This window comes from Macaca mulatta, chromosome 6 (genome assembly GCF_049350105.2).
Source record: "Macaca mulatta isolate MMU2019108-1 chromosome 6, T2T-MMU8v2.0, whole genome shotgun sequence".
NCBI lineage: Eukaryota > Metazoa > Chordata > Mammalia > Primates > Cercopithecidae > Macaca > Macaca mulatta.
This window is the reverse complement of record NC_133411.1, coordinates 117,739,646-117,765,699: the sequence shown is the minus strand read 5'-3', so window position 1 is coordinate 117,765,699 and position 26,054 is coordinate 117,739,646. Positions and strand designations below refer to the sequence as shown.

The following is a 26,054-nucleotide window of genomic DNA, read 5'->3' as shown; positions in this document are numbered from 1 at the left end:
TGAGGACTACAGGCACGTGCCACCACACCCAGCTAATTTTTTATTTTTTGTAGATACAGGGTTTCTCCATGTTGCCCAGGCTAGTCTAGAACTCCTGAGCTCAAGCGATCCACCCACCTCGGCCTCCGAAAGTACAGAGATTACAAGCATGAGCCAGTCACCACACCTAGCCTTCAAATATAAATTTTAAAACAAATACTATTCAGTTTAATAGAGAGATTAGCAACCAAATTGTATAGGTTGGAATGACTTTTTTCAAGTTGAAGAAAATTAAATTATTTTAAAAAATAGTAACAAAATGACTTGAACATGTTATATGATGGTTTACATGCCAAGCAATTACTTTTTGATTGATTAATTTTTTTAAGGAGCACCCAAAAACTATTGCATAGGCAGGAAAAAAGAACTATTAATCTATCAATAGAAATTTCTTTAGCAATTTCATTCTTAACAGGTATTATTTCATTAGAACAATGTAAGGAAAGAAAAAAGGTTTAAAAAAATTTTTTAAGTTATTACAGCAAATCAGCAATGCATTTAAATATCTTCCTTTTTCAGGTAATTAAATTTCTGTTCAGTTTCTCAAACAATATTCCCGCATTAAGCTATATCATCATAGTCCAAAGTTTTTTTTTTTTTAATTAACACAAAATGAATGCCAGGTAATACTACCTCTGTCAGGTAAACAGTTAATCTAAAAAAGAAAATCAAAGGAAGAAAATCTAATTGGTATATAAATAATAATGAAATTGTTCTCAATAAACTAAAGTGTTTTACTACATTTAACCTTTTCTGCATGAAACTGTTTAAATCACTTAACTTTCTCTCTGCTTTCATTTTTTGTCTTTATCTGGAATGGTATTCCAGTATTCCCAATTTTCTTGAAAATGTACATTTGGGTGTCAATCAATTGATGTCTAAATCATGACAAAAGAAAAAAAAAAATCCACCAATACCTGAATACAAAAAAAAAAAACAAATTGAAGACTGAGTGTTAAATACTGAAGCCTAAGGAATATTAATGATCAATTTCATCAGAGTACTTAGTTCTATCTGATGTTTTCTTGTTAATCCTTTGTTTACTGCAATTTTCTGCTTGCTGAACGTAGATCTAAGAGTGCAGAGACTCTTGTCTACTACTCCAGGTTATCTACATCCATGGCACATAACAGATACTTATAGAAGTTGGTTAACTGTAGCCAGGCGCAGGGGCCCACTCCTATAATCCCAGCACTTTGGGACGCCGAGGCGGGTGGATCCCTAAGTCAGGAGTTCAAGACCAGCCTGGCCAAGATGATGAAACCCAGTCTCTACTAAAAATACAAAAATATTAGCTGGGTGTGGTGGTGGCACCTGTAATCCCAGCTACTCAGAAGGCTGAGCTTGAGAATTGCTCGAACCCAGGAGGCAGAGGTTTCAGTGAGCCGAGACTGTGCCATTGCACTCCAGCCTGGGAGACAGAGTGAGACTCCATCTCAAAAAAAAAAAAAAAAGAAGTTGGTTAATTGTGTTTCATGAGAAGGCAGGGGAGGGAGGGAAAAGTGGAAGAGACAAAAAAAAGAGGGAAAAGGAAATGGAGAAAAAGGGGAAAGAATAGGAACAAAAACCAAATGTGCATTAAGCACCTTCCTAATTGTATCTGGGGCTGTATATTGTTTTTACATTCATTCATAAATGCATCCAACAATCCTATGAAGTGTATATTATTAATTAGATTTTACCAATGAAGATATTGTAGTTTACCCGGTGAAAATGCACCTAAAGGCAATTAAACCCAGGATAATTTGACTCCAATTCCCACATTTTTTTCCACCCTACCCCAACGTTAGAAAGATAGTCTTTGAACAATACTGAGAGAAAGGGACCAAAGGAAATGGAAAAAACAGGTTTCAACTGGTAGAATTAATAAAATCATGGTATTGCATAAGATGGCAGAAAGGAGAACTGTTAAAAGGAAGCAATATGAGTATCAAAAGCTGTTATTTTCCACAGCAGCAAATTTAAATATATAGATAAATTATTTTAGTAATGAATAAATAAGATATAATTGTACTTAGGGATTTTTTTTTCTTTCATCAAATTAAACTATAAAAGAAAACTAACATTAAAATATTGGGATTATGTGCTATGTTTTATAAAAATTGCATCATGTAAAAATTTAAACACAAACTTTAATTATGTATGAGAAAGGAAAAAAGCAGACTTCTAATAGTTAAACTAGTAACACTAAAAATGTCTGAAAAAATAGCTGATCAACTCTAATAATGTCATAAAAAGGCTATTATGAAGGTAATACATAAGTCATAGTTAATTACATGACATTTTTTTAAAAAAATGTTTTCCAATCTATTGTGGCTAAAGGACAACAATATTTCAAGTACAGAGAAGAGTAGATCCCAAACATGCTTACCTATCATCTAAAAATTAATAGTTTGAATTTTTAAAAGGAAGGATTTATGCTTAATGAGAAAATAATACCAAGAACAGGGAAAAAAGACCAGCAAAAAAGTAAGCACACATATTAACTTATTATTGCTTCTGTGATGTTTAATCAAATAATCAAATATTAGACAATACTAGTTTACTAAGTGACAAGCACTGTTCTGCATGCTTTAAATGTATAAATTTATTCCTGCCACAAACTCAAGGGTGGGTAACACAGTAATCTCATTTTACACCTTGGGAAATGAGGACAAAAAAGTCTCATAATTTGGCTTATACCCTGCATTTACTTAAGTGGTGGGGCAAAGATTCAAACCCAGGAAGTCTAGCTCTACAGCTGGGGCTCTCCCTAGAGCAAAGATTCTATCACAACCACTCATTAGTCATTATCTCTGTAACTACTACAGATTTTTTCACTGTTAGAATACCATTGCCACAGTTAATTATTAATAAAGTGGGAAATATGTGATGAAAACAATTTTAACATTTAAACCATTTTAAAAATTTAGTTACATCAATTTTAACTTGCTTTTGAAATTCTGTACCTATTCATTTCATCTATAAACATTTATTGAGTATATATAAGTACTGCTAAACACAAGTTTAAAAAATGTCTTAAAGTATAAATACATACAAGTCAAAATTCAGCCAACTTTCAATTAACTGTTAAATCAATTACTTGTGCTCCATCTCTTCAACCAAATCCTGTAACAGCTTCTAAATCTCTTTGACCCACCTTTCCCACAAAACCCCATTACATAATATTCCTGTGGTAAGTAATCATTAAGCACTGTTGAATCCCAAGTGACTGAATAAATAAATCTGAGAAATTCTTTTTATTTGCATTAATCATAGTGGACATTTAATTCTTACCTAACTTTATCTTCTCTCTCCTTTTATTATATCCTTCCAGGGCTAGTTCACCCCTGGTCAGTTAGTTTATGCTAAGAAACTAACAAATTCATAATTTAAAAGATAAATTTGATATATATATATATATATATATACACACACACACACACACATATATATATACAGTTCTTTCCAAAAGCAAATGGAAAATCTAATTTTTATTTACTTCATTTTGGCCTATATATCCACTTCATATGAACACGAACACAGATAACTGTTAGAAAACACTTTGAAAGTTTAAGCGTTGTTTTTTCTCTCCTAATACTTAAGATACTGTGGCCTAATGAAAAAGAGTGTTTCTGGCATCATCCATTGGCTAACGCGATGTGAAATGACTTCATTTATATGAGCCAAAGAAAAACGGCTATTGATGAATGGAATCTTGACCTGAATCATCTGGAAAATGATTATAATCATAGTCACCTCCTAGCTTACCTGTTTCATAAGTTAGAAATTTATATATCAAATTTATATACAGTATAACATGCAACTGTAAATATACTTTAGGTGTCAGATCCATAGAAGAATTCAATAATAGTAATGGTTTATTAAGACACTGAAGTTCAGCATGGTAAAAATTCATGCCACAGAAAAGCTGGAAGCAAAAATTTACTAATCTACAAAACTGAAGCATTAATATCATAATTAGTATCTATAACTGACATTGTTCTCAGGTTCAGAAACTTTTCAACTATTTTGACAGTAAAATCTAAACCTATGTAAGCTGAACAAAACCTAAAATGTATCTTACACATAAACTACACATAATAGTATTATAAGGATTTTCACTGAAGATGTTTTTACAATAAAAAATTGAAAACCATGTAAAAATGTCACTCCCTCACTCAGAACGCTCAATGATTTCTAATTTCTCTATAAGTTAGCACTGAAGTCCTATGCAGGTCTGTATGACTTTATGATCTAACTGCCCATTACTTCTCAGACCCTATCTCCTATTACTTTCTCTCTCTTCAGCTACACTGGCTTCCTTTTGGTTCCTCCTTTCATCTGCTCTTCCCACTGCCTGAAATATTCTCACCCCAAGCAGTCTCATTTGCTCTCTCAGTTCTTCCAGATATCTGCACAAATGCCACTTTATCAAGATCTGCACAAATGCTACTTTATCAAGGAATCCTTCCTTAACCACACTATGCATAAAAATAACTCCCAGCACTCATTGCCTTATTGCCCCCAATCTTGCTGTCTTTTTTCAAAAGAATTTACCACCACCTGACACACTATGTATTTATTTGTTTGTTTATTGATTGCTTCCTCCAATTAGAGTAAAAGGCCCATAACAGTGAAAAAAAAAATTCTATTTTCTTCACTACTGTATCCCCAAAACCTAAAATGATACCTGACACCTGACATTCAATAAATATTTGATTTTTAAATGGATAAATGAAAAAAAATCTGAACTGTACATTCACTGTTATAAAATGATACCTAAGATGCATTAAGTAAAGAAGATATAGAACCCTACTGTTGTATGCTCTAACACTTATGTAAAAAGAACAGGAGGCATATCATTTACACTTGGGCTTTTATTTGCATACAACACTTCTGGAAGATTACCTCTAAGGAAGAGAACTGCGACACTAAGAAAGGACACTCAGACCCATGTACATGTGCATGTACTACCTATCCAAAGAAATTAAGGCTTTTCCTTTACAAATAAGAAATACGTAAAATAATCCTACAGAAAATCCATAATTCATATTTAAGAACTCAGTGAATATCAATTAATTTACCTGTAAACTAAGGTACATTTTTAGAAAAACTGAAATAGAATCTGATGTTTTTCTACAGGATTTTATAATATACAAAATATGTTTATGCACATTATCTCATTTCAGTGTCACAGAAATCCTGTAAGGCAAAAAAGGTATATATTCATTTCCTCCCTCTATGGAAAAGAAAATTCAGAAAGGTTAAGGAATCTTTTCTTAACCATGTCTGGCTAATCTTTGTATTTTCAGTAGAGACAGGGTTTTACCATGTTGGTCAGGCTGATCTCGAACTCCTGACCTCAAGTGATCCACGGGCCTCGGCCTCCCAAAGTGCTGGAATCACAGGCACGAAACACCACGCCTGGCCTGACAATTTTTAGCCAACAAATTAAATGTGTTGTTGGTTGAAAACGTAACAAAGCAGGATTTTACTGATACTGCTGCTCAGTTAAGCAAAACTAAGTAACACGTGCAGAGAAGAAAAATCTATGTTGTGTGTTGGTCTAGCAAAAGGGCTTAAACAAAATGTGCAATTTCAGAAACAAAGGCAATTATATAGACTAGCTAATTATATTTATAAAGGAGAAATTCATTTTATGGTGCCATCAATTCTAGACATATTTGACATATAAGGGAGATTCTTTCAATCAAAATTATTTTATGTTTGGTCCAAAGCATATATTGTCATAAAGTAAAATAACCAGATTATTCTGTAGTGAAAAGAAAGTCCAATTCTTTAATTCAGCATATACTGACTGAATACTTATTATGTTCTTAAAACCAGATAATTAAAAAAAGAATGAAGAACATGTCTCTTAATAAATAAATATAATAAGAAAGTCAGCAGCTGATGTTTACTTAGAGATTAGAAAATTCTGATATTCTCATCACTATGAGTCAATAGAGTTCACCCTTCTAATTTGCCCCAGAAGGCAGATTCTTCTACCCCAAAGAGCTAGAATTGAAGCATTATATAAAATAATCCTTAAATTCAAGAACATATAAGCAATTCAAAATGTCTTCAGAATTATTAGACATTTAATCTGTGATTATCCCAATTAAATAAGAAAGAATTTATCTTCTAACTAAGCATTTCCCAAAGTATGTTCCATTACACTACGGTCCCCTCAGGAGGCTCCTTGAAAGGGAATTGGGACAATATTTTCAGAAACACTGCATTCCATATACTATTTCCCCTCTTGGACATTTAATATGAAAGGCTTAGAAAGTTCCTGCAGTCAATATTACTGTTTCTTTTGGCTTCACCCAACATGACTCAAATTCTGCAACTCACTTCTGTGTGGTACACTTCTTAACATCCCACAAACTAATGGGAAATACACAGATAAAATAAAGAAGTTATCTAATCTAACGAATCAAATCAATATAACAAAACTCAGACTAGTACTACTGTCAGCCTAGCAAAATAAATACGACTACGGTTTTCCTAGGAAAACCTCCCGTAAGTTATCATTGTACTTCTCCTTTTGTAATTATAATGGCCTCAAAGATATTTCTCTCTAAATGCTCTAAAGATATGTATTCTTACAGCCCATTTTTTTTCTCTTTAATAAAGAGTACTGCCAAAGTTCAAATGAATTTATTCCCCTCCAGTAGTCTATAAACTTGATGGTGTAGCAGAAAAGACTAATTTTTCCAATGTTATCCTAAGTCTTAGAAACACTCTGTTAAGTTCAGAGAAGTAGAGTGAACCTTTGCAAATAAGGTAACACTGTGATTCATGGTTTTTAAAGGTGACTCTACTAATAGACCAGAATTATTTTTATTTTGAGACTGGCTCTCACTCTGTCACCCAGGCTGGAGTGCAGTGGCACAATCGTGGCACACTGCAGCCTCAAACTACACAGCTTAAACAATCCTCCTACCTCAGTCTCCTGAGTAGCTAGGACTACAGGCACGTGCCACCACACCCAACTAATTTTTATGTATTTGTAGAGACAAGGTTTCGTCATGTTGCCCAGGCTGGTCTCAAACTCCTGAACTCAAGCAGTAAACCCACCTCGGCCTCCCAAAGTGCTGGGATTACAGGTGTGAGCCGTCACGCCCAGTCTACCAAAATTATTTTTTTAATAATATTAAGGTTTGTAAAATGGCAGGATTTTATTGCTGTGGTAGACACAAAGCGATTATTATTTCTTATATTCCCTTACAGGTGTGTCATTAAAGATGCTTCACTTTTATTTCTGATTCTGCTTACTGTCACTGGCTAGAGGAAACTCCAAAATTTTAAGATTCTATTATCTAACCTAGTATGCCATGATCACCTGATTTAACAACCTATCTCCTCAAAGCACTTTCCCTTACACTCCACTTCTCTCTTGATGGCCTCTCTATTACACAGCTTTAATTCTTTAATCATTATAATCATTTTCTTATACACATCTTCCCTCCTTTTCCCCTCTCTTACTTAATTCATCATACTTATCTAGCATAACCACAGCATTAAAGAAATCCAACTTTCTGCCCACTCTATATCATGCCAGGATGGCTGAACACACTTGGCAGAAAAAAGTACAACCATGCTGACAAGTCCCACCTTAAACTCAGGATCCAAGTATTACATAGTCCACCATATATTCTTGGTTGTACTGTGTAGAACCACAATCTTAGGTGAACCATTACTACTACTCAGCAATCACACTGCACTGTCCTAGTCCATTCATTCTCCATTCTCCTAGATGATTTCACACCTTCTTCAAACATCCAATACCCTCTTCCCATATCATCACTCTCAGCAAATGACCCTGACCTTAATTCTACTTCACTGAGAACACAAAGCAATCAGAAGAGGACATTCACAAAATCACCACCCACATAACCAGGAATTACCATCCTGCTTGCCAATTATTGTGCCAATATTAAAGCCAATCCATGTGGATACTAGATTCCATCCTCTCTCACTTATTAAGACATTTATTCTGGGCCAGGCATGGTGAATCATGCCTGTAATCCCAGAACTTTGGGAGGGTGAGGCATCAGCATCACTTGAAGCCAGAAGTTCAAGACCAGCCTGGGTGGCATAGCAAGACCCCATCTCTACAAAAATTAAAAAATAAAAATTAGTCAGGCATGGTGGCTTGCACCTTAAATCCTAGGTACTCATGAGGCTGAGACAGAAGCATAACTTGAGCCCAGGAGTTTGAGGTTGCAGGGAGCTGTGGTCATGCCACTGTACTCCAACCTGGGTGACAGAGAAAGACCCTGTCTCTAATTTTTTTTAATTGACTCATTTCTTCTCAAAATGATTAGCTTTCCCCTTTCTAATGGACTGTACCTGTAACATTCAGATACGATAATTTCCTCCTCTTTAAATATAAATTTACTGCCTTATTTTTCATATGCCTTTGCAGCATAAGTCCATGAAAAATGTCTATGCTCACCATACACAATTATTCTCTTTTCTTTCTCTTAGACTCACCCTAATCAGTGATCTATCCCCACCATTCCATTAAAACTGCTCACCAATGACCTCTGTATTACTAACTCCAATGTTCAACTATCAGTTCTCACCTTACTGCACCCATCAACAACATTTAACACAACTGATCACTCTCTCTACTTTGAAATACTTTCCTCACTTGACTTTCAGGACACCAGATTCTCCTGATTTTCTTCTCTTTCACTGGTTTCTTATTCTCAGTCTCTTCTACTGATTCCTCTTCTCTTAGACCTCTTAACTTGACTTCAGTCTTTGTTCCTCTTTTTTTCTCTATCCTCTCTCACTTGATGACCTCTTACAGTCAAATGGTTTTAAATACCATCTGATGTCTACAACTCTCAAATTTTTACCTCCAGTTCAAATCATACTCTTGAACTCCAAGCCCAAATACCCAAATTTCTGCTGACTTGTCGTTTTTGAAAAACAAACAGAAGGCTTGATCTTCCTCATCAAAGCTGCTCTATGTGTAGTCTTTCCACCACACTTAAAACCAATTTAATTCCTTCAATGCTCAGGCTAAAAACCTTAAAGCCATTCTTGACTCCGCTCTCTCATACTCCACATCCACAGAAAATCTCATGGCCTCAAGCTTCACAATATATACAGGAGCTAAACACTTCTGACCAACAGTGGTATCTCACCACCCTTGCTCAAACTGTCATCTTCTGTCATGTAAGTTTCTACAATCGTCTCATCTTTCCATCCTTACTCCCCACATTAAGTTTATTCTCAACGTAGTTGCCATAGCTATCCAATTTAAACTGAAAGTCAGGGCACGTCATTCCTCTGTTATAGCCCTCCTACCCAATGGCTCCCTATTTCATTCAGAGAAAATTCATAATCCAAGGCCTCAAGATCTGTTCTCCATTACTATTCTAACCTCATTCCCCATACTTCCACATTTCCTTCTACTTAAACCTTCTTGCTAAACCTTGAACAGTCCAGACATGCACCTGTTTTACAGCCTTTGCAACGGATGTACCCTCTGGCTGGAATGCTCCTTCCCCCAAAATTGAAGTAGTTTATTAGCTTTCTGCTTCAAGTCTTTCTTCAAATGTCACCTTCTCAATGATGCTTATCCTGACTTGCATTTAAAATTGGGTACCAACCTCTGACCCTGCTTTGTTTTTACTCCTTGCCACTTTTTTTCCAACATGATATATAATTTACTTATTTATTAACTGCCATTCATCATAGACTATAACCTCTAAAAGATGAGACTGTTTATTACTTTTATTCACTAACGTATTCCATGTACCTAGAAATGTGCTTGGCACATAGTAGGTACTCAGTAAAGACTGCCTGAGTGAATAAATGAAATAGAATTATACTAAAATTAATCATTTTCTCCTTTGTATTTTGGCCAGATTAACGTGAAAAAAGACCACATTAGAGGGATTACCGGTCCTGATGAAGATGATTTATCTGTGTCTATACATTTTTAGATTTTTGTAAATTAATAGTTAGGAGTATTACACCATTTTGTGCTTCTATAACAGAATACCTAAGACTGGGTAATTTACAAAAAAACAAATTTATTTCCTCATTAGTATAGTTGTGAAGGAAAAAGAAAGAAAGAAATTCATTTTTCACAGTTCTGGGAAGTCAAAGATCAAGTTGCTAGCAGACTGGGCATCTGAAAAGAGCCTAATCCCCAATTCCAAGATGGGTCATTGAACACTGTATCCTCCAAAGGGAAAGAATTCTTTGGTTTTACATGGCAGGGGTGGGGAGGTGGGCAAAGAGGTAAAGGGGAGCTGAACTCCCTCTTTTATAAAGACATTAATTACGTCCACAAAGGTGAAGCCCTCCTGACCTAATCGCCTCTCAAAGGTCCCACTCTTAACACTCTTACAATGGCAATTAAATTTCCGCATGAGTTTTGGAGAGAATAAACATTTAAACTCTAACAATGAGCTTTAACTCTCATTGACTTATAGAGCTAAAATAAACATCAATACTTCTAAGAACTTGACTATACAACCCGAACCTTGATTATACACTTGATCATTTGGAACCTTTATAAGAATACCCAATGATGGCACATTTCAAGGGTACAGTTCCTTAGAGCACTCTTCCACAGGAGCACTCACCACTGAAGAGTCGGTATTTTCAGTCACACTGCCATTAACGAAGATCATGGAGAATGTTTGTTCTCTCCAAAACTCATGTGGAAATAATTCATTGTCTCTCCTGCTCTCAAATAATATTTACACAAATTTGCACAATTTTCCATGATACAGTAGTTTAATTTTGAGTTCTTCCAATTCTTCCAATATTCAAATAAGTCTCTTACTGAAATTGTATACCATTTATAACAATGGAATTTATAAAGAGAAAATATCAACAGAACTGCTTATGTGAATTTCAGGCTTTTCTTGTAACATCATTCATAAAGCAATGCTTAAACAGTTATTTGGGGACAAAATCATTTAAAGCTTTGATTCTTTTTGTTTCCAAGTAAACTGAAAAATAATACTCTAATTATTAATTGAAAAACTGAATTACACAAAGATTCACTGATACATGTAGACATATTCTTAAGTTTTAGGAATTAGGCATTGTAAAGATTTCTAATTTTCCTGAAAAAATGCTGTAAAATCTCATTAATTGGCATTAATTTGTAAAAATGCCGCCTTAGTTGTAAAATAATAATTTATTGCTTTAAACTACATATATTATAATATTCTTTTACAAAAAAATCCTTAACAACTAAAAGCATTGCTTCAGCAAATAGGTAAGATCTAATTTATAATTAGTATTTCAACAATTTAAAATAAATTTGATAAAATGAAATATGCAGCACCATCTTGTAAAAATATATAAAGTATTATCACCATTGAATAAATGGACACAAGAGCAGAGCCTGAAGGTGCCAGAAAGACACTGATTCTCTTAAGCTACACTATACACTACCTTGGAAACATTATGTATTCATTAAACAAATCTTCACTTCAATGATTATGAAATATTAAACTCCAGATGATCACAAATTTTTTTTTTTTTTTTTTTTTTTTTTTTTTTGAGATGGAGTCTTGCACTGTTACCAGGCTGGAGTGCAGTGGCACGATCTCGGCTCACTGCAACCTCCACCTCCTGGGTTCAAACGATTCTCCCACCTCAGCCTCCTGAGTAGCAGGGCGATTACAGGCATACACCACCACACCCAGCTAATTTTTTTTTTTTTTTTTTGTATTTTAGTAGAGATGGGGTTTCACCATGTTGGCCAGGATGGTCTCCATCTCCTGACCCTGTGATCCACCCATCTTGGCCTCCCAAAGTGCTGGGTTATAGGCTGCACTGGCCAAGCCTTTAAATAACCTGGCCAAGCCTGGCCAAGCCTTTAAATAACCAATTCCACAACCGCACGGTAATGGAAATATTATAAACCACACTCAGTGAACAAAAGATTTACTAGATAAGATATTCAAAAGCCAAACAAAAGGAAAAATTTTCAGAAGTTCCTTTGAAAGAACACATATGCCAGATACTTATCAAGAATCACGAAGCAAGAAAGGGAATTTAACAGGGTCCTTGGTACATATGCTGAGATCCTTATAGCTAGGACAGTGAAGGAGAGCAAGGATTCATAATTCACAATTCACAAAGTGATGTGTAGATTAATATGGCTCAATATTAATAACAACCACAATAGTTTTATTTTAATATGTAATAGTAATAACCACAGTTGTTTAAATACTTCATATTCATTTTTACATTTACCATATTCTCAGATACAGTCTTTTTTTTTTGGCTATGGAGACATATGAATCCACTTAATCAAATCATACCATTTAGAATCACAAAAAGTAAAAATTACTAAAATATCAGCTATAGCATAATTATAATAATTCTATAAGTTACCCACAGGAAATGCCAAGGATATAGCTCAGACTTTTTTAACCTTGGCATTTTTCATATTTTGATCTGGATAATTTTGTGCTGGTAATGTGAAGGGAGGGGGCTGTTCTGTGCATTCTAAGAGGTTCTGTGTATCACCAATCTCTACCCACTAGATGTCAATAGCACCCATTGATTGTGACAATCCGTGTCTGGAGATACTACCAAATGTCCCAGGTATGTGGGTGGGGGTGCTGGGGAGGGTGTCATGGGTGGGGAATGACCACTTGGTGAGAACCACCAACATACATAGATAGATAGATGAATAGATAGATAATAGAAAAAAGACAGAGAAAGAAAGAGGAAGAGAGAGAAAAGAAAGAGGAAGAGAGAAGGAGAAGGAGGAGAAAGAAAGATAAAGAGAAAGAGGAAGGAAGGAAGGAAGGAAGGAAGGAAGGAAGGAAGGAAGGAAGGAAGGAAGGAAGGAAGGAAGGAAGGAAGGAAAGAAGGCAGGCAGGCAGGCGGGCAGGCAAGGAGGGAGGGAGGGAGGGGAAGGGAAAGAAAGGGGGGAAGAAGGAGAAAGGAGAGAGGAAAGAGGAAAGAAAGGAGAGAAGAGAAGAAAGAGGAGAGGAGAGGAGAGGAGAGGAAAGGAAAGGAGAGAAGAAAGACTTTATACTAGGCATTCTTAAACAGCTAATACAACTATGAAATAAATGAATTTCAAGTTGGTGAATTTGAATGTATTTATTGTAGTTTAAGGATCACATTTATGAGCAGAAAAAAACTTCTTAAACTAAATCAATATTTTGTATTTTAAAAGCAATAAATACACCAGCAATCTCAGATAAGATTCTACTTTACTTAAGACGAAAAAAATTAATAAATAGCTTTCTTCTTATTGTTTACTTCTCTCTTAAGAATAAGACCCTACCTTCCTGCTGTCTCCCAGGAATAAAAACAACTGCAGTCTTTCCTTTCAGTTTTGAAGGCAAGAGAAGAACTTTTTCCTCTGACTCTACAGGTGGTTCCTGAAAGTGCTCTCCAGGTGACCTGAGGTGACTGACAAGTCTATTTTGCATTTACAAACAAGTTTAATAGGACCTGCATATTAACAAGAGTAATAATGTGTTATAGCAAATTGGAGTAATTTTTGTATTCACTTATTACCTAGACACTACTCTTCCAAGTTTCTCATTGGATTATTCTTTAGCTTACCATAGATGTAACTGATCGTGCATCTTCTTCATAATTTACTACTGGAGGTGGCTCTTTCCCATCATTTTCTTGCACTTTTTGCTCTAGTAATTCCTTCTGTGCTGAAAACTTTGCTTCAGTGCATCTCAGCTGCTGGACTGACTGCTTCAGTTCTTCAAGTGCCTGTTTTTGGCTTAGCAGAAGCACAATACTAAAAGAGAATAAATTAAATATAAATGATTTCAACTTCATTAAGAAGACATTAAGGAAACCTCATATATGTAAATTATGCTTTTCTTTGATTTCATTTTTATAAGAGCATTTTAGAATAATAAAAAATATGAAACTAAGCAGACTTTAAGTTATCACAGTATTTATTACATGCTAGCATTAACAAAATGGAAGTGTTTGGAGTCAAATCCAAATTCAAGATGCTTTCAAATATATTATGATCTATGACATTCATTTTATTTTAGCTAAACCATATACCTCACAGAGTAGACACTTAGGTCCAGAGATGTAGGGCCTAGAATGAATTAAAATAACAGAAGCAGAATCTTAAATTTACCTTAAGTATCAAAGGCAATATAGCTAGGGTCAGATCTGTGCCTAGGGTAAAATAAATAAAATCAAGGTGACAGTCTGGATACGAAGCTTGTGTATATGTTGTGAGGGATGTGTGTCTGGAGGCAGGTGAAGCTACAATGACAAGGACTAAGGGCTAAGATGTAATTGGGGGAACGAGTAAAACAAAGGGCCCCAAATCTTTCCAACATCTCCAATACAAAGACAGTAGACTTTCCCATCCCTCCCTTAGAGTACAAGGCCACAGGTTGTCTTACTGTGAGTTTTTAACCCTTGGAGGCTGCCTTCAATAATAATTTCAAACTCATTCACCCACATTGAAGCCACAGGTAAACAGGTAGTGGTGGTAGATACTTCTGGAAATAGCCCACACTATATATTACAATAATTCCCAAAAAGGACTGTGCCATGCACTGCTGAAAGTTAGTTATTAGTATGTAAGAGACAATAGATTATAAATTAGAGAAAATGTCAAAATCAGAACATAAGGTCAGAAAATATCTTCTTAAATTGAAACTATAAGGCTCAACATAAACTGAATAAATATTCACAGGCAAAAATAACCACACTAAGAGAGATTTATTTATAAATACGATGCTGATCAATATTTTGAAAACTAAATTCAAATTTAATTGAGCAGGGTGCAACCTCAATGACTGCTATAAAGAAAGCTGTAATCTCCTTATTGTAACAAGTTTCAGGTGAGTGTCCTAACAAACAGAAGAGAAAAAAGTATAAGAAAAGTAAAACTAATGAGTAAGAACATTTATAAGAGACCTAGTAATATCCAGAAGATAGACCTCTCCAGTGGAATTCAATAAATGGTAATCAGTATTTACATCATTATCATTCAACAGTCTGTGATCTGTGTTCTAAATCCACACAGACTTCGTGATAAATTCATGCTGTTTTATTTATTAGTTGGTAACTTCTTTTTAATAATAAATTGGCATTTCTGAGTTCTCAGTAATCTCTTGAGAGAAAGTTGATTTTTTAAAAGAATCACTTTTGTGGCAGCATGATTTATAAAGACAAGTACACACGTATGTTTTTTGTGGCACTATTCACAATGGCAAAGACTTGGAACCAACCCAAATGTCTATCGATGATAGAATGGATTAAGAAAATGTGGCACATACATGGCGTGGAATATTATGCAGCCATAAAAAAGGATGAGTTCATAGAGACATGGATGAAGCTGGAAACCATCATTCTCAGCAAACTATCACAAGGACAAAAAACCAAACACCGCATGCTCTCACTCACAGGTGGGAATTGAACAATGAGAACATTTGAACACAGGAAGGGGAATATCACACACCGGGGCCTGTTGTGGGGTCGGGGGAGGGAGGAGGGATAGCATTAGGAGATATACCTAATGTAAATGATGAGTTAATGGGTGCAGCACACCAACATGGCACATGTATACATATGTAACAAACCTGTACGTTGTGCACATGTACCCTAGAACTTAAAGTATAATAATAATAATAATAATAATAATAAAAGAATCACTTTTGTGAATATAAATTTATAAGGACCAGGTCCTGGAAAAGACTGCACCCATTAAGTACTTAAAGCTTCCAGAGGATTTCCTCTTTGTGTCTCCTAGCTACAAAGAAAAAAAAAAAAGACTCCAACAATGACAACAATACAAGACATAATTTAAAACATTCAAGGTAAAGTGGAAAAATACATTCTCATGTACATCCAGAATATCAGTCACATAAAGGTGAATGATTTCAAAAATGTGAGCAAAATCAACAGGGAGGTATACTTCAAAATAATAATACTCTAAAGTAATATTGTTACAGTAATTTTACACAAACAAATTTCATAAAGACTACCAGGAAAAATTTAAAAAAAAAACTTAAAAGAATAAAAATAAACTTTGCAAAATGAAATCAGAAATGACAAGGCACAAGGCAAGTAAATATTAACTGAACATCTGAATATAATTCAAAAACATGTATTTATGGAAGTAAATAATATACATTTTACTCTCTTAAACCTATGGTCAGCTGAACAATGTCCCCCAAAAGATAACCACATCCTTATGCCCAAAACCTGCAGTGTTTGTCAGCTTACATGGCAAATAAACTTTTCAGATATGATTAAGTTAAGGGTGTTGAGATGTCAGATTATCCTATATTATCTAGGTGAGCCTAGCGTAACCATAAGAATACTTACAAGAAGGAGGCAAGATGAACAATGTCAGAAAAGGTGATGTGAAAATGGAAACGATGTAAGAAAAGGCAGTGTAACTTGGGACAGAGTGAAGTAATGAGGATAGCCTTTAGAAACTGGAAAAGGCAAAGGAAGCAAATTCTCCCCTAGAATGTCCAGAAAAACCAGCCCTACGAACACCATAGTTTTAGGCCAGTAAAACTGATTCTGACTTGTGACCTCCAGAATTATAAGAGAATAAATTTGTGTTGCTTTAAGCTACTGTATTTGCGGCAATTTGCTACAGCAGCAAGACAATAGTAATACAAACCCTGATAGATGCCATATCCATTTTATGTTTATTTAAAAGGAAAAGATTAAAACATTTTAAAAAGTTAAAATTTTGAAAAAAGATTTCAAGTCATATATATTTCTCAAGTTTAGAGAAACAGCTTAATTTTAACAAATGACTTCTCGTGATGTTTCCAATCTCTATGCCTTACTGTTATTTCACCTTTATTTTACCCTGGATAATAAACAGGATCTTCCAAAATGATTCTAAAACATTTGTATAATTTTTTAAAATCACTAAAAACTGATTCTCTAACTACAACAATACATTTTCTCTAATCCTCACTGGGAACCTGAATAGCCCCTGATATGATTTGGCTGTGTCCCCACCCAAATCTCAAACTGTAGCTCCCATAATTCCCACGTGTCATGAGAGGGGCCTGCTGGGAGGTAATTGAATCATGATGGTGGGTCTTTTCTGTGCTGTTCTCATGGCAGTACATAAGTCTCATGAGATCTGGTGGTTTCATAAGGAGGGATCCCCTGCACATGCTCTCTCTCTTGCCTGCTGCCATGGAAGATGTGTCTTGCTTCCCCTGCACCTTCCACCATGAGTGTGAGGCCTCCCCAGCCATGTGGAACTGTGAGTCTAAACCTCTTTCCTTTCCCCTGCCCTCTTTCCAGTCCATCCCGTGGCACCAGCACCACGCTCTTCTATTCTTTTTTCAAGTCGGTTGTGGAACTCAAGAATGACCTGAGCATCTGTGGAATGCTCCATTCTGTGGATCAGTATCTCAACATCAAACTGACTAATATCAGTGTCACAGACCCTGAGAAATATCCTCACATGTTATCAGTGAAGAACTGCCTCATTCAGGGCTCAGTGGTTCCATACATGCAGTTGCCAGCAGACGAGATACACAAACAGTTGCTACAGGATGCGGCAAGGAAGGAACCCCTGCCGCAGAAACAGTGATGGCTCCTCCTCCTCTTCCCCTTCCTCTTTCACTGGTGACCCCAAGTCCCAGCCTGAACCCCTAATGCCCAACACTTGAAGAGGTTTTATTTGTTTTTTAACTAATGATGGTTTTGTGGGGGTTTTTAAGGGATGAGTGGATGAGAGGAATAATAGAGAACAGCTATCCTCTGTTGAGAGGTGAGAAAAAGTAGGCTGGGAAACTTCAAAGCCTTCCAGTCCCCAGCACCTGCCTTTCTCGCTACTTCCCTGGAGACAGTGGAAGAGTTTCCTAGGTCTTTCCAGGGCAGCATGTGATTCATTTGGGGATGGAACGAATCTGTCCCACATCGGGAATAAAATTTATGAGGCAGGGAAAAACAAAACAAAACAAAACTCTTTCCTTTATAAATTACCCGGCCTTGGGTATGTCTTTATTAACAACGTGAAAACAGACTAATACAGCCCCCTGCCAGTTTTATTTATTATTTTAATATCTGTTCGTAGAGTCCTCCACTGCAAGTAGGAATGCTTTCCTTAAAAGATGACTATTTGTTTTTATGCTCTTAGAACCACCCAAGATCAAGTTCTTATGACCATAAGGCCTTTTTTTCCTTTCCCTTTGCTTGTCCCACACAGTTGCCTTTAGTCTTGTTGCTGTTAGTCATTCAGCAGCTCACACAAATATGGGGGGAGACTTATGGTGACACTGTCACCTTGAATGCTGAACATGCTGTCTATGGGATTTTTTTGTTCTTATTGTTGTTGTTTCCATGTGGTATCCTCATTACTATGTCTGCTTCTGTGAGACATTTTGGCCAGATTATAAAACTACATCACAAGACCTCCTACTTCTACAAAGATAGAATGTACTGACTCTGCAGAAAAGAGTTAACATAGATTTAAACATAAAATCTCAAACTATTAAACTTTTAGAAAAAAAAAATAAAGAAGAAAACCTTTGAGATCCAGGACTAATAGCATATACTGCCTCTGCAGAAAATAGTTAACATATAGATTTAAATGTAAAATCTCAAACTATTAAGCTTTTAGAAAAAAACAAACAGAAGAAAATCTTTGAGATATAGGATTAGGCAAAGACTTCTTAGACTTAACACCAAAGCACCAACCACAAACCTTAAAAGAAATAAAATGGACTTTTTTTTTTTAATGCTAGTCAAGTGCAGTAGTGAGAATGGGAGAAGGAGTAAAACAAGGAGTTCAATCTATAACTGACTGAACAATCAATTGAGTTATCCACTACCTTCAGACCAGCCTAAAATGGACTTCTTCAAAATTAAAAAATTTTGTTCTATGAAAGACCCTGTCTCTTGAGAAGATGAAAAGACAAGGCACAGACTTGGAGAAATGTCAAAGAAATAGAATATATGAAGAACTAGAATATAAAGGTCTAGAATATATAAAGAGTGCAAGAGTAAACAAAACAAAACAAGCAAACATCCAATTAGAAAATGCACGAAAGAGCTGAACAGGTATTTCACTAAAACAGGATACACCAATGACAAACCAGCACATTGAAAAGATGTTCCAGAACATCATTCATTAGGGAAATGCATATTAAAACAACAATGAAATATCACTACACATCTTTTAGAATGGCTCAAATACAACATAGTGAAAAAGTGACAATACCAAATGCTGGCAAGGATGAGAAAAAAAAAGGGATCACTCACACATTGCTGGTGGAAATGTGTAATAGTACAAACTAAACTAATGCAATTACCACACAATTAGCAACTGTGATCCTAGGCAGTTACCCCAGAAAAATTATAACTTATGTTCACATAAAAACCTATACATAAATGTTTGGAGACCTTTATTTGTAGTAGCCCCAAACTAGAAACAAACCAGACGTCCTTCAAAGTATGAATGATTAGACAAATTGTGGTATATCCATACTGTTAGGGGTTGAATTGTATCCCCCAGGAAGATATGCTCAAGTCCTAATGCCTGAGAACTCAGAATGTGACCTCATTTGGAAACAGGGTCGTTTCAGATGTAGTTAAGGTTAGATCATACAGGAGTAGGATAGTCCATTAATGGAAAAGACTGTTGCCCTTATAAAAAGAGGAAAATCTGGATACAGAGAAGAGACACACAGGCAGAGGATCATATGGAGACACAGGCAGAGACTAGAGTAGAGCTTCTACAAACCAAGAATGTCAAGGATTGTCAGCTATCACCAGAAGCTAGGAGAGAGGCATGAAACAGATTCTCCTTTGGAGTTCTCAGTAGTAACCAACACTGCCAACACCTCATTACATACTTTTACCCTCCAGAACTGAGAAAGAATAAATTTAATAAATAAAATTATGTTGCTTTAAGCTGCCCACTGTGCAGTATTTTATTACAGCAGCCCTAAGAAACTGATACACATACCACGGAACACTGTACTACTCAACAGTAAAAAGGAATGAAAGTAGCTGGATGGATCTCTGAAGAATTATGCTGAGTAAAAAGCCAATGCTAAAAGATTACATACAACATGACTCCACTTATATAACATTCTTGAAAAACCAGACTAATGGTTTTTAGGGGTTAGTAAGGAGCTAGATGGACCGAAGGAAGTGTGGCTATGAAAGTACAACATGAGAGATCCTTGCAGTGATGGAAGTGCTCTGTATCTTAACTGTATCAATGTCAGTATCTGGGTTGTGATATTATTTTATGGTTTTACAAGATGCTACCATTGAGGGAAACTGAATATAGGGTACACGGGATCTCTCTGTATTATTTCTAACAACTAAATGTCAATCCATAATGATTTCAAAATGAAAAAATTATTTAAAAAATATGTATCACCGCTGCTACATCATGTTTCCTCTGGTGAGGTGAGGAAATTTCTTCATTTTTTATTTTTGTAGGTACATAATAGGTATATATATTTATGAAGTACATGAGATATTTTGATAAAAGCACACAATGTGTTATAATCACATCAGGGTAAAGGGGGTATCCATCACCTCAAGCATTTATCCTTTGTGTTACAAACTATCCTATTATACTCTTCTGGTTATTTTAAAATGTATATTGACTACAGTTACCCTGTTGTGCTATCAAATAGCACAACAATAGAATAGGTCTCATTCATTTGCCCAGCACTTCCCACTACCCTTCCCAGCCTCTGGTAACCAACCTTCTACTCTCTATCTACAGGAATTCAAATGTTTTAATTTTTAGCTCCTACAAATAAGTGAGAACATGCAAAGTTTGTCTTTATGTGCCTGGCTTATTTCACTTCACATAATGCTTCACATAATGACCTCCAGTGCCATCCATGTTGAAAATGACAGGATCTCATTCATTTTTTAATGGCTGAATAGTAGTCCATTTTGTACAGGTACCACATTTCCTTTGTCTGTTGATGGATACTTAGGTTGCTTCCGACTCTTGACTATTGTGAATAGTGCTGCAATAAACATGGGAGTGTAAATATCTCTTGGATATATTGACTTCCCTTCTTTTGAGTATATACTTAGCAGTGAGATTCCTGGATGGCATGGTAGCTCTATTTTTAGTTTTTTCAGGTACCTCCAAACTGTTTTCCATAGTGGTTATACTAACTGAGGTGAGATTTTTATCCTCTCATATGTCTTGAGCTCCTAACTAAATAATTTGTTTTGGAGGAAGGTCTTTTTTATTCCCCTTCAGGACTTGAAAGTTTCTACTGTATTGTACCATGCTGGCAATCAGTTAGACGATATCGTAATACCAAGAATAAGATTAAAGTGTAAATTTCCTCGTTTTGATTTTTAGTGGTTTTTAAGGATGAGTCTTGCAGGGGGTGTATGCCTCTAGTCCTAACATTTAAAAATCAACATGTCTGATCATGAAATCAATTAGAAAAATTCACTTCTTCCAGTTAATCCCATTTCAGCCTTTATCCATGACATAATCTCTCATATATGAACATGTTCCTTTTGTTCAGTAATTACTGAAAGAAATGTATTGCTGGTCTCACTATGTAAAATACTCTACAATTATGTTTATAATACCACTGAGCAAACATGCAATACATACCTCAGTAAGTAGAAATTATAGTAAATGTATGATTATTTAGTACAAGATGCATAGGAGGCCATAAATAAATTTAAAACGTGGAAGCTTCCAGGACCCTTGCATGTGCTACTTCCTATCTCTGAACACTCTTTCCATGCATTCTTCACATGCAGGGTATCTTCTGCCCATCTCCTAGGAGACCTCTGATCATCTTTCTTAAGTAGCTGTTCCTCTGTTCTATCTGAACCCTTATTTCATAGCAATGATCATAACTGGTAATTATTTTAATTTTGTATTGGTTTCCTCCACAAAAGTGTAAGTTTCATGAGCCATGTGACCATATGTGTCTTACCTCTCACTGCATTCACAGCATCTGGTAGATGCACAATCAACATTGTTGAATGAATTCCCTATTTACATAGCACATTTTTTTTTAAATCGCATAATTCAAAAACTCTGAGCCAAAGGAAAAAAAGAAAGGTTCCTGAATTTCAAAACTAGAACACTTTTCTAGATTATTAAGTCTTACCTTTACCAGAAGCTAGATGTGACACTTCGCAAGTCTCTTAAAATTTCTGGACCTCAAGATGTCACATTATTTGAAAGGCAGTGAGGCTAAATCAAATGATCTCTTAAGATTCTGCATGGCTCTATGATTTTATAATATATAAGGTATTTTTAAATACTAAGTGATAATGGTATAAAACAGGTTAAGACAACACAAAATTAAATAATCATTTTACTTCTTGTAAATCAAACCAAGCACTGAAACCAGTAGTAACATCACTGGCTCTTTATGCCACCAAGTCATAAATGACATATGCTTGGTATTTTTTCCCATAACTTTTTTCTAATACAAAAGTCAAGGACCACAAAACAGGAAAAGATTGGTATTATTTCCATTTGAATAAACAGGCTTTAGAAGTAATGAGTGAAGGTATATATACTAGACTGATACTCTGTGTTGGATTAAAGTATATTTAGTGTATATTATACAATACAAAATTTTAGTGTATTAAATACACTAAATATACCAAGTACACGAAACATATTTAATTTGGCATATTTAGTGTATTTCATACATTACAATTTTTTTACAAAAATTTCAAATGGTTGGTTTTCCTTTCATTCTATATTTTTTAAATAAAATTCTGCGATAGCTACATTTCAACTAAGAACTGCATTACTCACATAAGCTTGAACTCTGTTTTTGCTAATGTGTCAATTTAAAAATCACATAAAAGCCATTCTTGAAGTTTTTCACTTCATATTATTCAATTATAGGAATCAAAGCTATCAAATGATTTATCATATAATTTATTTTTTCACTGTCATTAGCCATTTTAGAGACATAGATATATTAAATTCAAATTATAAAAATTTGGTTTTAGTCTCATATTTTTATATGACAAATACTGTTATTTCTATTAAGTAAACATTCAATATAATTCCATTAATTTAAAAATAAGAATGCAAATATCTAACACAGACTATTTTTGACATTTGGGAAGAAATGTAGTCTTTTTTTTTACTTTCAAGTAACACAGTACATGAAACTAACAAAGTGTTGAGAAGTAAAGATAATGTAAGTTTATTATAAGTAGATAAAAATTGCTTTTAATTATATATGCATATTTAAACATGTATGTGTAGATATACACACATGTACATAATAAAAGGAAATGTTCAAGAAATATTAAGAAATTAAAATGCAAACATTTGCCCTGGAATCCCTTTCAGAGTATGTGTTTAGCAAAATATGTTAACATATAATTCAAAGGCAAACTTCAACCCTACCAATGTCCACATTTAATGAAATTTAGCAGTAACTCTTTAGTCATATAAACATACTTAACATTTTCAAGATTATACCTTGATTCTAACAATAAAAACTCCACACTAACAAAGGTTAACAAGAGTTCGGTTAAACGGGTCTCATCCCCTGAAAACCTTGGCATACTTACCCCTGTTAACTTATTCTCTAAAGAATGTACTTAAAATCATAAGATCAAGCAAATGATATGATCAAAAAGACAAAAGCTATGGAGTCAGCAATTCATGTGTTTTCTACCATTTACTATGTATGTGATTGTAGGTAAGTTATCTAAACTCTCAAAGACCTGAACGTAAAACACAGGCTACTATACAACAGGCACAGAAAGATAACATTCAATGAGTTAACACATATATATATTATATGTTTATATACATTATATATATGTTTATATTATATGTGTGTATATATAAAATATCCAGCATAATATGTGACACAAAGTAAAACCTCAAGAAATATTACTTTCCATATATCCACTACCCTTCAAGGCTCCTCTCTCATATCCATTCTCATATCCTGATAAATATAAACAGGTAGAGGAACATGGATTATACATCCATTATGTAGATAAAAAGAAAGGCAAAATTTGAGTCAAGAAAATATGTAAAAATTCAAATAATCTCATAACTTCTAGATTAAGGAGCCCTTAAAGATCATCTCCTCCAACAACTTACAGCCAGACATTCTGGTGAGAGGGTTAGCACTTTCAATTTTCTTTCTTTATATCCACTAAATTTTAAAATAGGAGTCAATTTATAGTGTGTGCTTTTGCAAAATTATAAAAAGTAGAACCACTTGGTCATCTATAAACATGTGAAGACATTTATCCACAAACACAGAAAATTCTTTTGTTTAGTTTTATATGTGCAATGGGTGATGTTTTATTTTATCATTCAAATAAAATCTTCTGTTAATGCAATACTAAAAATTTGCAGATTTCGTAAAGGAATGATCAGAGTAACTCAAATATTTCTGTTCTCGCCTTTAAAGGGCTCATTGATTCCCATTTAATGTTTCAATGGACTGAATGTTTGTATGCTACCAAAATTCAAATGTTGAAAACCCCTAACACAATGGTATTAGGAGGTGGGGGCCTTTGGAAGGTAATTAAGTCATGAAGATAGAGCCCTTATCAATGGGATTAGTGCCATTATAAAAGAGATCCCGGGGAGCTCTTACCCTCTTTCTGCCATGTGAGGATACAATGAGAAGATAGCAGTCTGCAGTCTGGAAGAGGGTCCTCACAAGAACCCAATCATGCTGGCACCCTGATTTCATACTTACAGCCTCCAGAACTGTGAGAAATAAATTCTGCTCTTTATTAAGCAATCTAGCCTATGGTACATTGTTACAGCAGACCAAACTGACTAAGACAAAAATTTAACACCAAGTTATAATAACAGCTATAGTATAAATGAGAAAAGTAGCCCTCTAAAATTTGATGTGGTATAATAGAATAGATGATGTTGCCATTCACTGAAATAAAGAATACTAAGACTGAACTAGGTTAGGCTGAATGTGGTTGGGTTGTATGGAGATTTTTAATTCAGCCTTTGGACATGGGGAATTTAGGATACTTCTAAGACATTCAAAAACGCATGTCAAGGAGGCAATTTGTTACATGGCCACAGAGTTCAGAAAATAAATCTGAGAGACAGTAATAAATGGGTCATTTTCAGGAGATCACTTAGGGAAAAAGTTCAGGGAGAGGAGTGAGAGAGCCGAGGGCCATGCCTTCCATAACTCTAAAATGGATTGGCTGAGTGGAGGAGAATGGGTTTGCAATGGAGTGGCCAGAAAGAGAGGAGTAATATCTGGAATTTTGAGTTCCAAAGGCCAAGGGAAAAGAAAACAAATGAAGTCACTAAATTCAGATACTATTAATAGGTCAAGTAAGATAGTTTCTAAATTTAGCTAGCAATGTAGACGTCATTGTGATCTTAGAGCTACCCATTTCCATAGCGATAGGGCAAAAAGCCAGACTTTGAAAACTAAGTGGGAACTGAGGAAATGAGTGAGCATAATTACTCTTGGAACAAGTTTGAACTAAGAAGACAGAAAGCAAAGATAGTACTTGGGAAAAAATATGGAGATTTAAGAAGGATTATCTGGGGTGGGTAGGGAAGTGGAGATTGCTTTTCGAAGTCAACATTTAAGTATATTTAAAAAGTGAGCACAAGGACCCAGTTGGGAAGGAAAGGTGAACATAATATATAAATTATGTAAAATCTGTGAAAGTAGAAATAATAAAATACCAAAAAAAAAATGCATAAGAAATGAACTTAGGACAAAGAACAGTTCCTCTACTGAAGTAAGGAAAGAGAATGAGTACAAATTTGGGTAGGTTTGCAACTCTAATCTCAGAAAAGAAGAAAAATGTCGTTCAATGTTTCTAATTTCTTTCAGGGATGTGGATGTCCATCTGCTCACTATGATGAGGGAGATAAGTAATCAGAGATCTGAAATAAGTGAAGGATATATGAAAAGTTGTGCAGAAAGAGCAGGTACAAACCAGAGAAATCCTATATATCACGAATTCCTTGAGAGTCTAGATAAATCAAAGAATATGTGAGAGTATAATAGCAAGAAATATGTAAAGTCTAGTCAGGATTAGAAAAACCACAC

At 35.0% G+C, this 26,054-nt stretch overlaps 1 protein-coding gene and 1 pseudogene across 7 annotated transcripts in view; one reads left to right on the top strand and one right to left on the bottom strand.

Annotated features, from left to right (window-relative positions):
* FER (FER tyrosine kinase) overlaps positions 1-26,054 on the bottom strand; it is a 445,427-nt gene that overhangs the window by 282,447 nt on the left and 136,926 nt on the right. For 5 of the 7 annotated variants that reach the window (XR_013418478.1, XM_015140536.3, XM_078005093.1 and 2 more), the window contains one exon: positions 13,600-13,789. Coding sequence is in view for 4 of the 7 variants with exons in the window: in XM_015140536.3 (XP_014996022.1) it covers positions 13,600-13,789 (190 nt within the window). In the remaining 3 variants the exon portion in view is untranslated. Of the gene's footprint in view, positions 1-13,315; positions 13,486-13,599; positions 13,790-26,054 lie in introns of all 7 variants that reach the window. The other 2 variants (XR_013418480.1, XR_013418479.1) reach the window with 1 other exon arrangement.
* On the top strand, positions 17,004-18,571 carry LOC144341242 (U6 snRNA-associated Sm-like protein LSm2 pseudogene; annotated as a pseudogene).